The sequence below is a fragment of the Coturnix japonica genome, chromosome 1, assembly GCF_001577835.2.
Source record: "Coturnix japonica isolate 7356 chromosome 1, Coturnix japonica 2.1, whole genome shotgun sequence".
Taxonomy (NCBI): domain Eukaryota; kingdom Metazoa; phylum Chordata; class Aves; order Galliformes; family Phasianidae; genus Coturnix; species Coturnix japonica.
Genome location: NC_029516.1, coordinates 43,589,559 through 43,604,141, shown reverse-complemented (window position 1 = coordinate 43,604,141; position 14,583 = coordinate 43,589,559). Strand labels below are relative to the sequence as shown.

General features: G+C 44.6%; 1 protein-coding gene across 9 annotated transcripts; it reads left to right on the top strand.

Moving 5' to 3' along the window:
• The first annotated feature begins 170 nt into the window (after positions 1-170).
• On the top strand, positions 171-13,602 carry STRA8 (stimulated by retinoic acid 8). Of its 9 annotated transcripts, none has more exons than XM_015859395.2 (9): positions 171-288; positions 712-909; positions 2,570-2,645; positions 3,419-3,506; positions 3,871-4,023; positions 7,478-7,760; positions 8,845-8,921; positions 10,646-10,757; positions 12,824-13,602. In XM_015859395.2, exons 2-9 carry the CDS (start codon positions 718-720, stop codon positions 12,896-12,898), a joined length of 1,056 nt encoding a protein of 351 aa, XP_015714881.1. In that variant the 5' UTR covers positions 171-288; positions 712-717; the 3' UTR covers positions 12,899-13,602. The 9 variants fall into 9 exon arrangements, with proteins under 9 accessions (XP_015714881.1, XP_015714876.1, XP_015714887.1 ...); XM_015859390.2 differs by having other exon boundaries at positions 171-304; XM_015859401.2 differs by having other exon boundaries at positions 171-909; positions 3,422-3,506.
• The last annotated feature ends 981 nt before the right edge of the window (positions 13,603-14,583 follow it).

Genomic DNA, 14,583 nt, shown 5'->3' with positions numbered 1-14,583 from the left:
CCTCCCCTACTCCCTTACCCGCCTGCGGCCGCAGCCCGCGTTTTTCCCTGTCTCCCATTGGCCGCCGCCGGGCGCGAGCTGCGTCCCCATTGGCTGGCTACCACGTGCGGCTCGTGTTGCTGGGCGCAGGAGGGTAGAGGCGCGGAGGACATGGGTGGGGCAGGGCGGGCGGGGCGGTGCTGGGGGCGGCTGTTGTTGCCCGCGGGACCCCGTTGGCTGCTCCGGCACCGCATCGCCCCTCCTGGCTGCTGGAGGAACGGCAGGAGCGGGAGTTGGTCTTACCCATAGGTGATACGTGCAATTGGTAACGGGGGGCACCGGGCCAGTTTTGGGGGGCGCTTCCCCTCAGTGGGCCGTAGGGAAGGGCAGGGCAGTGTGAGGCAATAGGGAACAGCCCTGTCCTGTCCTCAGAGCTGCCCCTCTGGGCAACGATCTGCACTTCGTCGTGGTGAATTGGGGTAAGATGGTGCTACAAAGCAGGCTGCTGTTCGGCAGCCTCAGCCCCAGCATCTTGTGGGAACGGGTTATCCCAGCAGGGGCAGGGCAAGAGGTGGGGTGCCACGGGCTGAGGTTAGCAGCAGATCAGAGTTTAGCCAGAGCCTACAGCCAGCATTCCCCAGGCAGACGCCATCTCTTCCCACTGTTAAATACACCGTAGCGCTCGTGCGTTTCCTTCGCTGTCCCCAGCACAAACCCCCCATTGCGTTACAGCCGCCGATGGAGGCAGCGGGTGGCTGCGCCGAGCTGTGTGCGAGAGCACGGCCCGCTGCCCGTCTGCAGCCGCAGGAGGTGGAGCCCCGAGCCGCACGCAGACGCCTGGCACAGGCCCAGCACCGCGCAGTGCTGGCGGGACTCTTCAGCAGCCTCCAGGAGACCGTGCTAGCCCAATCTGACAGCCCGGCCTCCAAGGTGCGGGGCCATCACCGACTTTCTTCTATCTGTCGCTGTCATAGAGGAAAGGACCTCAAAGGTCGCCTATTTTCACCCCCCAGCTTTGGGTGGAGCTGCCATCCCCCAGGTCAGGCAGCCCAGGGCCCCATCCAACCTGCTCTTGGGCACCTCCAGGTCATCGTGTCATAGATTAGTTTATCTATTGGGATCCCAAGAGGTGCCAGCGTGTACATAACTTCACTCTGTGCAGATTTCCTGGATCCCTTCCGCTTTGCAGCTGCCAGCTCATCATCATGAGCAACACTCTTAGTAGTCTCTGTGTCATGGGTTTACCATGTGGTTTGCTTGCACTGGAAAGGGATTGTTTGTAGGTTCTTCTTAGCCTATGATTTAATGACCTTGATTTCGCAGTGTTTTGGTAGGAAATTGGGAGGAGTAAATTTAGGGACGGAAAAAGAAGGAAGGCAGTAATTGATTCAGCTTATAAGGTGCATTCTGTATCCGGTTCACTGAAAGAACAAGATGGGGAGGGAACCCTTCTGCCTGCTGGCCTCTAAATAAGAAATTATTTATTAAGAAAGAAGAAGAACTAAACACAAACAGTACTAAAAAGTTGGATAGTTTCCTGCTGAAAGTAGGGGAAAGACCATCAGGATTTTTCAGCTGTGCCACCAACTCATTTAGATCAGTCGCTTTCAGTTTTCTAGAGAGGGTAATGGCTTTACAGGACCATCCTTGTAAAGCTCCTTGAGATTCTAAACTTGCAAAGTGCTACTGTCTGGGGCTGAGGCCCTCACCCTCCCCCCATGAAGTTCAAGGTAAGAGTTTGGTTTGCTGTATTCTGAAGGAGATGCAAGTTGAGCTGAAGTCTCCATGACCTCAGAACTAAGGCTAAACAGATACTTGCTTTGTCTTATCTGACTTGGTTGTCTTAATGTACCAACTCTTTGAACTACTCTTTGATAGTATCGTGTGCCCGAGACATGACTTTTGGAGGTGAGGTCCTAACTGCAAAACTTTACCCGTCATTCTAGTGCTTCGTGCCTTGCTAAATGGTCTGGTGTGAAAGCTCTGCATGGGAGACCTCCTGTCTGAGTTGCCTGGGTGGTCCCACTGATCCTATAAATCTAGAAGCAATTTTTAGATGGGTGTGTTGAAAGGTATTGGCCATATGTTCTTCGTTATGCTGCAATGAAGGAATGATCTACAGTGCTGAAGTTATTCCAGCTGACATCAGTGAAGCTGGAGTAGAGCAAGGCAAGGGCTTCTCCCAGCATATAAAGTCTTACATCTAAAGCTGGTAGACATCCAAGGGGGCGTGCTGCAGCATGGTGTTTCTGGGCATGCTCCAAGAAGATAATGATCCAAACAAGAACAGTTGCTAGTAAAAGATGTGACTTAAGTAGTAAATGGCTGTGTGAGTAGGCATTATGTACATGTAATGTATAACATCTTTATATCGCAGAATATTTGTCTTTATTTAACTTTGCTTCTTGTTCTTTCTCTTCTTTGTAAGGCTACAGATAGCTGGTGAAACATCACAGGTGTTTTCTCAGATGCATGGAGATAACTGAGGGTTAAAATGAAGGGAAACAATGAGGAAAGCAACTAAGTTTTGTTGAAACATGAATTCAGTCAGAGCAGAGAGCAATCAGTTCTGATTTCTTTTTGTGTTTAGTATCAGGTTTTGCATAAGGCTAAGAAATATATCCAGGAACTGGAGCAAACCTTGAGTTCTTTGCCGAAGATGAAAGGTACTGTATGCAAGTATTTGCTTCGGACAGTTTGTTAAGTAGAGGCAGATAGATGTGTGGCTGCTCCCATTAAGCATTAGACTTTAATGCTGCTTTATTTGTAGCACAGATGTCATCAACTCAGGAAGCACTGGCCCTCAGATCCACAGCCTTCCTGGCAGAGGAAGGACACAACTAATTTCTGCTTCCCCAAGCTGCAGGCAAGGTCCCTGCCTACCCCTGCCTTGGCTGCATGCATAGGCTGGAGGAACAGGTGTGCTCCTTCCAGCCACAGCACAGTATCAATCAGAGCTTTCACACACCCAGCACTTCACATCAAGCACAGCCAGAGCTGGAACTTCAGAACTGCAGGCTTTGGTCTGAGTTAGGGAAAAAGGAGAGAGAATCTGTTGAGAGTTTCCTCACAAAAGTATAGCAAATGGAAGCCTCTAGTTTAGAATTTAGTCCCATAGGAACAGGTAAGAGATAGTTTGTTTTTGTTAGTTTTGCTTTCAGCTTGGCAGGTCATGGTCATGCACTCCATGCCTTCACCAGCACCTGCTGCTCTCTGGTGCTGCTCACTCACTCAAAGGAGGACATCTGAGATCTCAACAGTCAGAAGCTCCCAGTAGTGGTAGTGATATTATAGGAGAGGCAGAGGTGTCGCATCTTGCATCACTTTTGCCTGTGGCTCCTGAAGGACCAGTTGTCAGGATTGTTCTGTTTGATTGGGACTGAGAATGAGAGGGAAGCCAAAGGCCTCACCAGTGTGATAGTTGTCTTTCTGCTGACAGCAGAGTCCTTCAGCCTGGAGGATGGGAACCCGTCCAGCCTGGAGGAAGTCAGGGAAGAATATATCAAGAGGTACTTCAGCAATCAAAGGTAAGGGCTTAAATCAATCAAGGGAGGATGGCAATACTTTGCATTTGCTTCCCTCCCCGTGTCTTAGCTTCTTTGGTCATTGGTGCTGAATTTCCAAGCAAAGGCCTTTCATCATGAGGAAAAGATGAGGAAATTTCTTGTGGACCCCAGTAATCTCACACAGTGCATGAACAGTGTTTGTATTTCCTTTGCCTCCTATGCAGCTCACCACAGACCTCTTATTTGCCTGCAGAGCAAAAGGACTGGGGAAAAGCTTGCTGGGGAGAATGGCCCTGGACCCTGGAGTGACCATGAGAAAGACATTATTAATCCACTTAAAAAGGTGCTCATGTGGCTTTTTTTCCCCCCCATGTGTTCTTTTCAGCACTGCGTCGCCCTCAGAAGCTGTGAGTGAGAGCGATTCTGCTGTGTGGTATTTGATGCAAGAATGTGAAAAACAAACAATGGAAGAAGACGGAAAGCCAGGATTAATCCAGTACCCAGAAACTTCATCCCCAGATCTGGTGGAATTTGAACGGTAGGTGCACCCCAAGTTGTCTTCAGGTGGTTTTTTTTTCACCTGTTTGCATTAACACTGCATCCAGACACCCAGCCTCTCAAAAGCCTTGTACAAGCAACTTTGGCCCTGCTGGTGATGAGGCTGGAGCTGTGGCTGGCACATGAATGGAATCCCAGCATGGTATCAGCCCCCAGCTCTCCCTCCAATTCTCAAGGAAGAGGGGGAAAAAAACCCATTTCAAGTGTGTCAGTCCTTGTGTGGACATGCTTTACCACTGTCCAGTGGCTTGTAGAGTGAGCTGCAACATGCCTGTAGTCCTTCAACACGCAAGTGGTTTTTAACCCAGATGGAATGGGAGCTTATTCAAGCAGCGTGACTGACCCAGGTGTTTGTCCTTGTGTGCTTGTGGTATCAGTACCACTATCAAGTTCTATCTCCACATTGGGGCTAAGTTTGAGGAGCACAGGAATTGCTGCAGCAGACAAAACTTGCCAGTGGTGAGCTGTATGTGTTCCAGGGGAGCTACAGAACTGCAAGTAGATAGATGTGGGCAGATATTTCCCCCCACAGGTGATGGTTGTCCAGCCTGGCATTGGTATGAGAAGTTGGGGCATTGCTGTCCTTTCCAGAGTTGGATGTTTAGCTCCTGGCAGCTTGGAGTACTTGTTTCTTCCAGTCCTATGCTGCTCTAATCCTACAAACAAGGAAAAATAATGTAGTACTCAACCTGCAGAGGTCTGCAAAATAGCAGTGGTCTGGAAGACATCAGAAAATACTACTCAATATGACTGAAACATAGAGAGAGGGGAGGGGAATATAAATGCTTTCGAGTGTGCTACAGACAGAAGGTTCTGTTCTGTAAACCTCTTTGGGATCAGCCAAGTGCCTGACACAGGTGCTAAAAATTGGAGACCATTGCTTTACTCTCAGTGGTTCGTGTATTTTAATCTGGGATTATAATGGTAAATTTCCTATTTTTTTTTTTCACAGTTATTTGTATCTTAAAGCTGAGTGTTCATCACATACTTCCTCTTGCTCTCAGATGGTACTAGGATGTACTATAGGGGTCATGGATGGTAGTTATCCCAGAGTTAATATGCATTGCAGGAGAAGCCACGGCTGTAGCTGCCATCCTCCAGAGCTTCATAGCCATAAGCAAAAGCATAGACTATTTCTTTCTTTTCTTTTTCCTTCTTGTTTTCTTTTGCTTTGAACTGGTGTTGGTTGGTTGGTATAATTTTCCCCTGGATTATTGAGGTTTTCCATCAAAACGAGACCTCAGCTCTGCCAGCAGATGGCAGCAGCCTACTGCTACTGTGCCTGCTTTTGCTCCTCCGAGATTTGGAGATGATTATAGTAGAGGTATCATTTGCAAGACCTTGAAATGTGCTGACTGAGGATTTTTCTGGAGGAAGTAAGCCCTAATTCATCAAATACTGCACAATAGGACCATAAACACCCGTCTTTCCCTTTCTTCACTGATGAGGTGGACCATGGCCTTTGCAGCGCTGTGTGGACTCTTGGCATTTACCCTGCAGTTTTATTGCAGCCTGCAGTTGAACTGTAGCTAATTCTTCTTTCAGAATGATCAGTGGTAATGAGCATAGAACAGCAGGGAGTCTTCAGTAAACAACAGCTTCTCAGCGATAAGTCTAATCACGTTATTTGGGCAGCATCAGAAATGCATTGAGCTTCTACAGAGAGCTACAGTGATGGGACTGCGCAGCGCTGCAAATGTGCAAAATGTGGTCGGCTCCTTCCAGCTGGGAAGGAAATTGTTGACTCATGGTTTGTTCAAACTCAATTTCTTTAGCCAAGCAGTCTAATGATGATTCATATTCTGTTAGAGAATCCATTATCCTTCATTTGGAGCTGAGTGTTCAGAATTCTTGGTGAGTGCAATAGCTGACCTAACAGTGCTTGCCTGCCTCCCTTACAGTACTTTTGTTTCCAATAACGGCAGAAAAAGCACAGAAAAGGGAGGTTAAATATGTTTGTGTTTGCATGAAGGGTTATTTTAAAGCTTTCACTACTGGTTTACTATAACAAATAATAATTAAAAGATGGAATTCTTTTGGGTTAATTTCTCATGGAGCAGTTTGGTTAGCCAGGAAATGTGCTTCATTGGGCCATCTTCCAAGGAGGCATTCTGAGCCCAGTCAAACTGAGAAACAATGACTGCTCTTTATACTCTTCTTTTTCCCTCCTTTGAACACATGTTCTTTCATCTGAGGAACTCTAATCGTTTAATAAACATAAAATAACCTTCAGTGCTACTTTCTAAAGAAGACATTATCGTTCCTGGCTCACTGTGCCACACAGTACTAACAGAAGAGGCAAGTTCTTTCTGTGCTTGTGTCTTCAGCTTGAAATTGCAGGATTAATGTTGAACCGCTAGTTTCACTGCAGGCCTCACAGAAGTCAGTCTCGGGAATGCAGACCCTCAGATGTAAGAACCGAGTTCCCATATTCACACTAATCAGAGCTTTCAGGCCCATGGTACTGCCCTTCTATCTGCATGTGTAGTACCTAATACATCAGTGTGTGACCTCAGTCAAGAGTTTTTAGAGCACTGCAGTGCCAGAAGTATAAAAAGTGACTTGCAGTGCAAGAACCTCGGGATACAAGAGCAAGTATGCCAAATTTTGGCATAAACTTTAAGCCAGCGTGAGGTTTGCCTGTGTGATGAGTATGGCCTGCAGCAGCCTGGAGCTCCTATTCTGAGGCAGCCCTGCTGAGGCTGTATCCTGCCCTTTGCAGATGAAATCTTGGCAGAGCAGAGTTGCTAAACTTCTCTGGTGGTTTTGGGCAATGTTCAGTAATTGTATGAGGGAGAAGTCAGCAAAGTAGTTTTGAATCACAGCTACTCCCTCCTCCCCTGTTGATGGCTGCAATTATATCACAGTCTTTCTAGATATTAACTACAATTGTCCAGCATAGCTGCTTTATTAGAGAAGGCTATTAAGGTGTCAATTGAATTGTTTAGCAACAAGTGTTGCACAATAGTTACTTATCTGTGAAGATTAATCACAGTTCCACAGTTCTGAGGTAATGCTAATTATATCCTTGGCTTATCTTTCAAATAGCAAGAAGTCCTTCCACCCCAGGGAAGTTTCCTCAGCCTGTGTTCTGAACTCAGGGTGGATCAGCACCTCTGTAGGAGGAGCACTCCAAGGCGCTCCATATCTCAGCTCAGTTATGTACAGTGTCTGTTACCATCCATAGTGCAGTGCTTTGCAGCGGTTCCTTGCAGCTGTAGGTCTTCCAAAACCAACAAGAGAAACTGCATCTTTTTCAAGGGCGAATGTCGTATTCACTGCATACTTTGCATTAGCAACTCAGCACTGACCATGGCCTAAGCCAGGACCAAGTCAAACCTGTGGTAGTTCTACTGTCACAGGAGGCCTTGTCCCTTCTTACTTATTGACAGTAGTTGGGTAGCTTGCTCTTGAGATGCTCCTTGTCCTTTCAGGTACCTGTATTTTTATAAGAACACAGTAGACCTACTGAGAGAGCATGGAATTGTTTCCGCTGAGGAGGTACCTCTTCCTGTGGTCTCCACGGCTATTTCACACCTCTGGCAAGAGCTTTCTGAAGAAAGGAGAGACAGCATCTTGCAGTACTGTAGCCAGAGAGATTTCCACCTGGGTCCTACGAATGCTTGCCAAGAGTCTGCGTGCACTGGTGGCGATGTGAGGGACAGTGGAGGTAACAGTGAGGAAGCCAGTGGTTCCTTGGTCTCCACACCAGAGGAAGTAAGTGCTCAGTAACACCTATCCTCTGCCCCTAAAGCTCCACTCCTCCAGATGCTAATTGGCTCTGCAGCTTTTAATTAGAGAACATACAGTAGTTTTAATTAAGCTTTCCCAAGACCTTTTGAATGGATCTGTACCCAGAAGAGATGCCCAGATTCCTAAGCCATGTGTTGCTTTTTGTTTTTTTTCCTTTTTTAATTTGTTAGGGTTTTTTTTGTTTGTTTTTAATTCAGTAATCAGAGCACTTGGTAGCAAAGGTAAAGTATTTGTAGACCAGTTGCAACAATACAGGGCTGATGACTGCCTGTTCCATGCATTTCTGCAGAGCCAAGAACTCAGTGGCTGCATAGATGAGAGCATGCAAAAAAAGAGATTAAATAACAGCCAGCTCTCCATTAACTGTTCCTGATTAAGCACCGATTGCTTAAGCTTCCAGCTGTTCAGAGAAGTGTACAATTTTATTAGCTGCAATGGAAGGTCAGGGGTTCACTTTTAGCAGATAAGTAAATTGCACTGACAAGCTCTTTTTGAGTCACAGGACAATTAGCAGTTCAGACCACTGATCTGCTTAGGAAATGTGGTGGGGATGTTGCATGTACGGTACCTTCTGGAACAGAAGACGTGTGAAGAACATAATGGCGGAGTGGACTAATGAGATTATTGGTCTGTCACATGGAGAATCCAAACTCCTTTGTAAGACGAGTCATACACTGGAATCGGATTTATGGAGAATGGCTGGTACAGCTAAAGTCTCTAGCCATAAACAATGCAACGGCCAAAGTCAAGTCTGGAAAGCAGTGTTACAATCCATGTTTTTACTGATCTTTGGGAGACGTAAGTCTGATTCTTGGAGGCTGAAGCACGGGGAACAGACTAATCTTGTGTTCCGAGTTATGAAATAGTTTCTTCTCCTTATTCCTGTGTCGGCAAAACCCTGTAGATTTCTGCATAAGTAAACATAGGCTCTTAAATGGAAAGAAAAAAAATATTATACTCCTTAAGACTTCATTATTAAAAACTATGCCCTAGGTAAAACTCTTTAAATGGCTGGATATGCTGACATCCAAAGTGTTTTCTCTGACAGGTAATGTTTGAAGATGCGTTTGATGTTGCTGCTGGTTTCCTTGAAACAAATGAGACTCAGGGATTGTCTAGCCAGAGGTAAATTATAAACCCACCCTTTTGCTAGATAGAATAATTCAACAGCTGTCAGTCAGCGCTCCCCAGCAAGTTTGATGTAGAGGAAGTCAGTATCTGAGCGTTCTCTTTTGTGCCTTTCAGTAGAAACTAAGTAGTAGCATACAGCAGTTGTGCTCATTGTAGTACTACCTCTTAAGGTGTACAAATGAAATAGGCATTTACAACAGAACCAGGAAGATTAGCTTACCAGGAGTACCCAGTCACTTTGAGATAAGTAGGCACTTTTAGTAAGTGATTCATCCTGGACAGTCTAGGAAGAGTCCTGGATTCTGGATAAATAGATAAACTCTTAAACTGAGACAGGGGAGGTTGACGTTAGATATTAGGAAGAAGTTTTTCACACGGAGGGTGGTGATGCACTGGAACATGTTGCCTGAGGAGGCTGTGGATGCCCCATCCTTGGAGGCATTCAAGGCCAGGCTGGATGTGGCTCTGGGCAGCCTGGTCTGGTGGCACATAGCAGGGGGGTTGGAACTGGATGATCACTGTGGTCCTATTCTACCCAGGCCATTCTATGATTCTGTGATTCTCTGCAGATCAGATCACAGTTACCTAAGAAAGAACATGTCAGATACAAAACAAGCACTGCCTTTGATTTTCTCAGTAGACCAAAGAAAGAAAAGTTTATAGTCTTCAAGAAGAAAATCACTTTCTGATTCATCTCTTACATATTCTTGCTGCTTAGTCTTGGTTAGATTTTTTTTTTCTCTTTCCAAATATTGTTTTAATTTTTTAATTTTTAATTTTATTTTTTTTTAATCCAGCTGCTTATTTTTCCATATTTAGAGAGTTCTCTGATGTGAATCTTTTCTTTTTCCTTCACTGTAATTCCACACTGCACTTCCAGAACAGCATGAACAGAAGTAAGATTGTTCTGGCTGTTCATCAAAATATGTTTATATTATAAAGCTTAACAAAACATGTATCCGTTAAATTACATTTATTAGGTCATAACTGCTGTTTGCTTTTGAAACAGGGAAAAGCAAACTTTGTTAACACTCCAAATGTGTTGGCATCATCTATGCAGTCTGATTTAAGCCCCAAATTAGATTAATATTTCAATAGTCAGTATTTTTCATGGGCCCTTCTTTTTCCTGTCACCCTGTGCTTTATAGTTCAGGACAGGGGGGTGGTGCAGAACTTTGTAAGATCCCAAGGAGAGTATAGAGCTAATGTCTAGAGTGAGTATCTGACCTTAGTACCAAAGTTACCGATCACCTGAGTACAAATTTGCTATTAAACAGCTGATATGTGATTTTGTGACCACATTTTTATGGTGTTCTCTCAAAAACTTTACAAAAGAAGTCAAAGTTGTTTCTTGGAACAGCCCTATAAAATACAGTACCAAATGGCCATTTTTGCTCTCCATTATAATGGTTGCATATCTTTCCCTAGAACAGTGTTACCACAGCTGTAGTGTATTGGTGGATCTCTGTTGTGGTAGTGGTTTCTTACACAGCAGTTCTCAGCACTTGGATATATTTCCTGCACTTGTTAGACAGTATTTCTTCATTACACCTCCACTCCTTCCTGTCTTTTTCACCTATTGTCTTTCTTATCAGATTTGTCATGGAAACAATTTAAGTCTTCTATAATTTGTAAGTGAAATGGGAAGGAGAGAAAGTAAGGAGGAGGAGGAAAAGAGGGAAGAGGAAATTAAATGTAATTTCTTGTTCCATTTTCAGTTCTTCATTTACAAGTGGCATTTCTGAAAATGCAGAGGATGACCAAAGGCTCTATCTGCAGATCACTGATTTCCTAAAAAGCCTTTTCTTTGCTAATACGCAGTTCTGCCAGGTAAGCTTCGCCAAAGGGTTCCTTGTAAAAGGGGCAGTATATTTCTGTCACTGTCAGAAAGAGATTTCCCTTGTTTCAGATCATAGTGTCCAGAATCATTAAAACAAGAGCTGGGGGTTTATTGCTTCAGATGTCATTCTGCCGGTCAGTAGGAGGCAAGGTTTGAGGTGCTGTTGTTGCTTAGAATATCACTCAAAATGGCAAATGACACAAAGGATTTTTAAGTTACTGTTTGCATGTGAGTTCCATGTGGAAACGCTTGAGTGATCTCATCTAAGCTGATGAAGCAGTGTCTGCTTCATCCATAACCCACCCTTGGCTTCTTGATTCTGAACTCAATGCTTTGTCTTGATGCCAGCTTCCCTACCTTAAGCCCCTGTCTGGCAAGCCTTGAGAGTAGGGTAATTATGCTCTTAAAAGAGAACAGCTGCTGTGCCGTGTCTTAACTTCAGCCCATTGGTGCAGATTCACTGAGCCAGAAATCATTGTGTTTGGAGTGTTAGTCCTCATGTTCTTGTCCTCTTGCCAGGAAGGTATCTGAGAGCTTGTGCATGGGTATGGGATCAAAAAGGAGAGATCACTCAGCAAGAACATGCTTATTTTGGCTCAGATTATGCCTCTACAATGGCCGCTGTTTCTCTATATTCTACTATCACCTAGCTTCCATCCAGTCTTTGATATTTGAGCAGATCTTCCTTTAAAGAAAATAGAATATTTGTGATGAGTGATAATTGAGACAGCAATCAAACAGAACCCAAAACAACAACACAAAGAACCAGAAACTGGTGCTACACAGCTGTTTAAATCAATTACAAAATCATTTTTGCATGTCACTTGGTTCCTACAATCTCCTGGAGACCTTAGCACTAAAGGAGGTGCTGGGAATGACAGCAGGCACGGCAAAAAGGTATTAAACAGGAGCTACCAGAGCAGGAGCAAAAATGTCTGGGGGTGACATGAGAGCACTTTGATCCTAAATGGTTTGGATTTGGTACACAGGATGATGGTCCATTACCTCTTAACACCAGAACTAGACAGCACCCAATGAAATGACAAACAGTAGAGTTGTAGATTACCAGAATTAACTCCCCAGGGATGAGTTGATTGACAGTTAATAAACATGAAGGTCCAGATACAATTTCCAATTCAGAACATCCTCACAGCACAGTGTGCCAAAATGAAGGAGCATGTATTAGGGAGACAGAGCATACTGCATGCAAAATGCTTGAGCTTCTAGTTTAAACATCCACTCCTGGCCATTGTCAGAAACCAAGCACTGATTTACACAGCCATTTGGTCTGTGAATAACTGTGTTCTGCATAAAAAACAGGGCTCTGTTGGTGTTGATATAAATGACTGTGAAATGAAAATGCCTAGGAAAGAAAGAATAACTTCATGCAAGGTACCATGTTTCCAGTAGTGAATGTCTTCCCTGGCCAAGTGCTGCTTTTGCTCTCCTGCTTGATGCTGTATTGCTGTATGTGAGCCCAAGACATATTTTTGGTTTTGAGAGCAGAAATTCAGCTCTACCTCTGAGCAAATAGCTTGGAGACAGTTATGGAAGTGCAGCTGAGTCTGTCTAGGAAACATTCTAGCCAGCTTGAGACACTAGCTCAGGCAGCAGCAGATCTTAGTGTAGGCTACACAGCTTAACCAAGACACTGGGTTACTCAGTGCGCTGAAGATTCCTTGACTTGTCCTGGACAGGAGACCTTCTTGCTTACCTTGTGTGTGTGGATGAATCCCTGCACACCACTCTCTCAGTGCAGTACCGATGCTGGTATGTTTGCCCAAGAGTTTGAGCAGTGCTGATGGCGTAATTATCCCAAGGGTTAAGTGGTGTTCTGATTCACTGTGTACACACATAGTAGACAAGGATATGGAGGCAAGCAGCAGGTACTGTACTTAAAGGCAGGGCTGCCAGTGTGTATTCTTCATTAGGCACCACAAACAGTTGGCTGAGAGGTGCTGGTTGCTGATTCAGATCAGAAGCAGGGCTCATGGCACTTTGAAATACAGTCAACTTGTGTGGTTTTTAACCTTATCTGGCTTTGGGATGGTTTCAGGAAGAAGATCTTCAGTTCGATTATGAGACTGTAATGCTGAGGTGCACGGAGACCTTTGATGATGAAGATTTATAGGTAGTATCCCTGTTTGCCAATGTTTTGCCAAGCATCACTGGATACAGCAGGCATGTGAAGAGGTTATGTGTCTTCCAGAGGAACACCTCTCCAATCAGAATGGGGAGACACTGTGTTGTGGTTTGTTATTGTTGACTTCCCTTTCCTCATCAGTGCTTCATAACTTATCAGTTGAGCAGTTTATACTTTTAAATGTTCCAGATTTAAAATATTTATAAAACCTAAAGGAAGAAATATTTTTCTCTCTGCCTCTTTAATGTTTAACCTCATTTCACATATACACTGAAGCACGTGCAGCTTGGTGGCCTTGCCTTATGTGAGCTGTGGAAGAGATGCAGAGAGGACATGGCAACCTACACACTCCAGACTGCTACCTGCAAAGCTCACAGTGTGCCTCCCAGCATCCTGGCACTGATTGCTTTCCTCTATAGCTCTTTAGCCTGGGCTGGAAACAACAGAGGAATTTCTTCACATAGAGTCACATGAGGCTGTTCCATATCTATAAGAACAACTGTAGTGGCCACCCACTCCCAAATCTCTCAGAGAGATGCAAGTACGATCACAAACTGTGGATTATTTTTGTTAAGTGTGTAAAGCTGAAAGAGACCAAAGCCCCCCTGTGCCGTTCTGCTGCATCTTGTTCTTTGATGAGTAGTACTGCTCAGATGGTGTCTTGCAATTAAAAATGCTGTGAAGTTAGAACAGATCATTCACATTTCTGAGCTATCATTAGTGGCTTTCTGCAGACTTGGACACAGACTGTGTTCTGGCAGCGGTTATATTCAGGTCTCCCTCCTCCTACTTCCCCTCTCATTTTAAAGTACCATGCATATATTCCTCTGGAGGGCCTGTGTTTTGAGACACGTGCTGGTTGAAACGTGTACACGTTGTTCAGGGGATCTGAAATCAAATCATTCTTTCCTAGAGGAAAGAATACAAGAGACAAATGTGTAAATGTTTGTATGAAATGTCCTGTGTGCTCTTCCTTACCATTCTCTAGTTTCATGGGAAAACACGTTAGTTTTTCTTAGCGTGGAATCTACTTTTTTTACAGCTCAAAGTGTCTCTTTCACATCTTGCTGCCATCCCCAGTTCCATTTGCCATGTGACAATTGGGTCAGTTCAGTTTTGTTACAAAAAACAAGCCTTTCACTTTTCCACCTCAGTTACTGCATCAGTTGAGGTCATACTTGGCAAACCTGTAGGAGAGCCATGTGAGAAGGTAATGTTGAAGGATTAAAAACGTTTTTTTTAATAGCTCTCAATCCCAATGCTTTGAAGGCCAATCCAGGACACAATTAAGCAGCAGAAATATTGCATTTTCAATTGACTTGCAGCCTGTCATGTATCAGAGGAGGCAGTTCTAGGTGGTCACCATGGTACGCAGATACATCCCCTTGATCATCATGTGGGAGAGCATTTGGTGCTTCACCAGGAGAATTTTAGGCTTGAGCACAAACATGAATCAACAGGTGTGTTCAGGTAGTGTGAAGGTAAGAAATAACTTTCAAAAGGTAGCAAGTGCTGTGGGAGGCGTTTATGTCATTAAGGAGAGGATGCTGAACGCATTACTTTTGTTCTCTCCAGCTTGACCAGCAGGACTTGCTGCCTGCACTTTGGCAGATCACTGTGTGCACCTCTAAGCTGCAAGCAGGATCACCCCACACTGCAGCACGTTCCGAGGA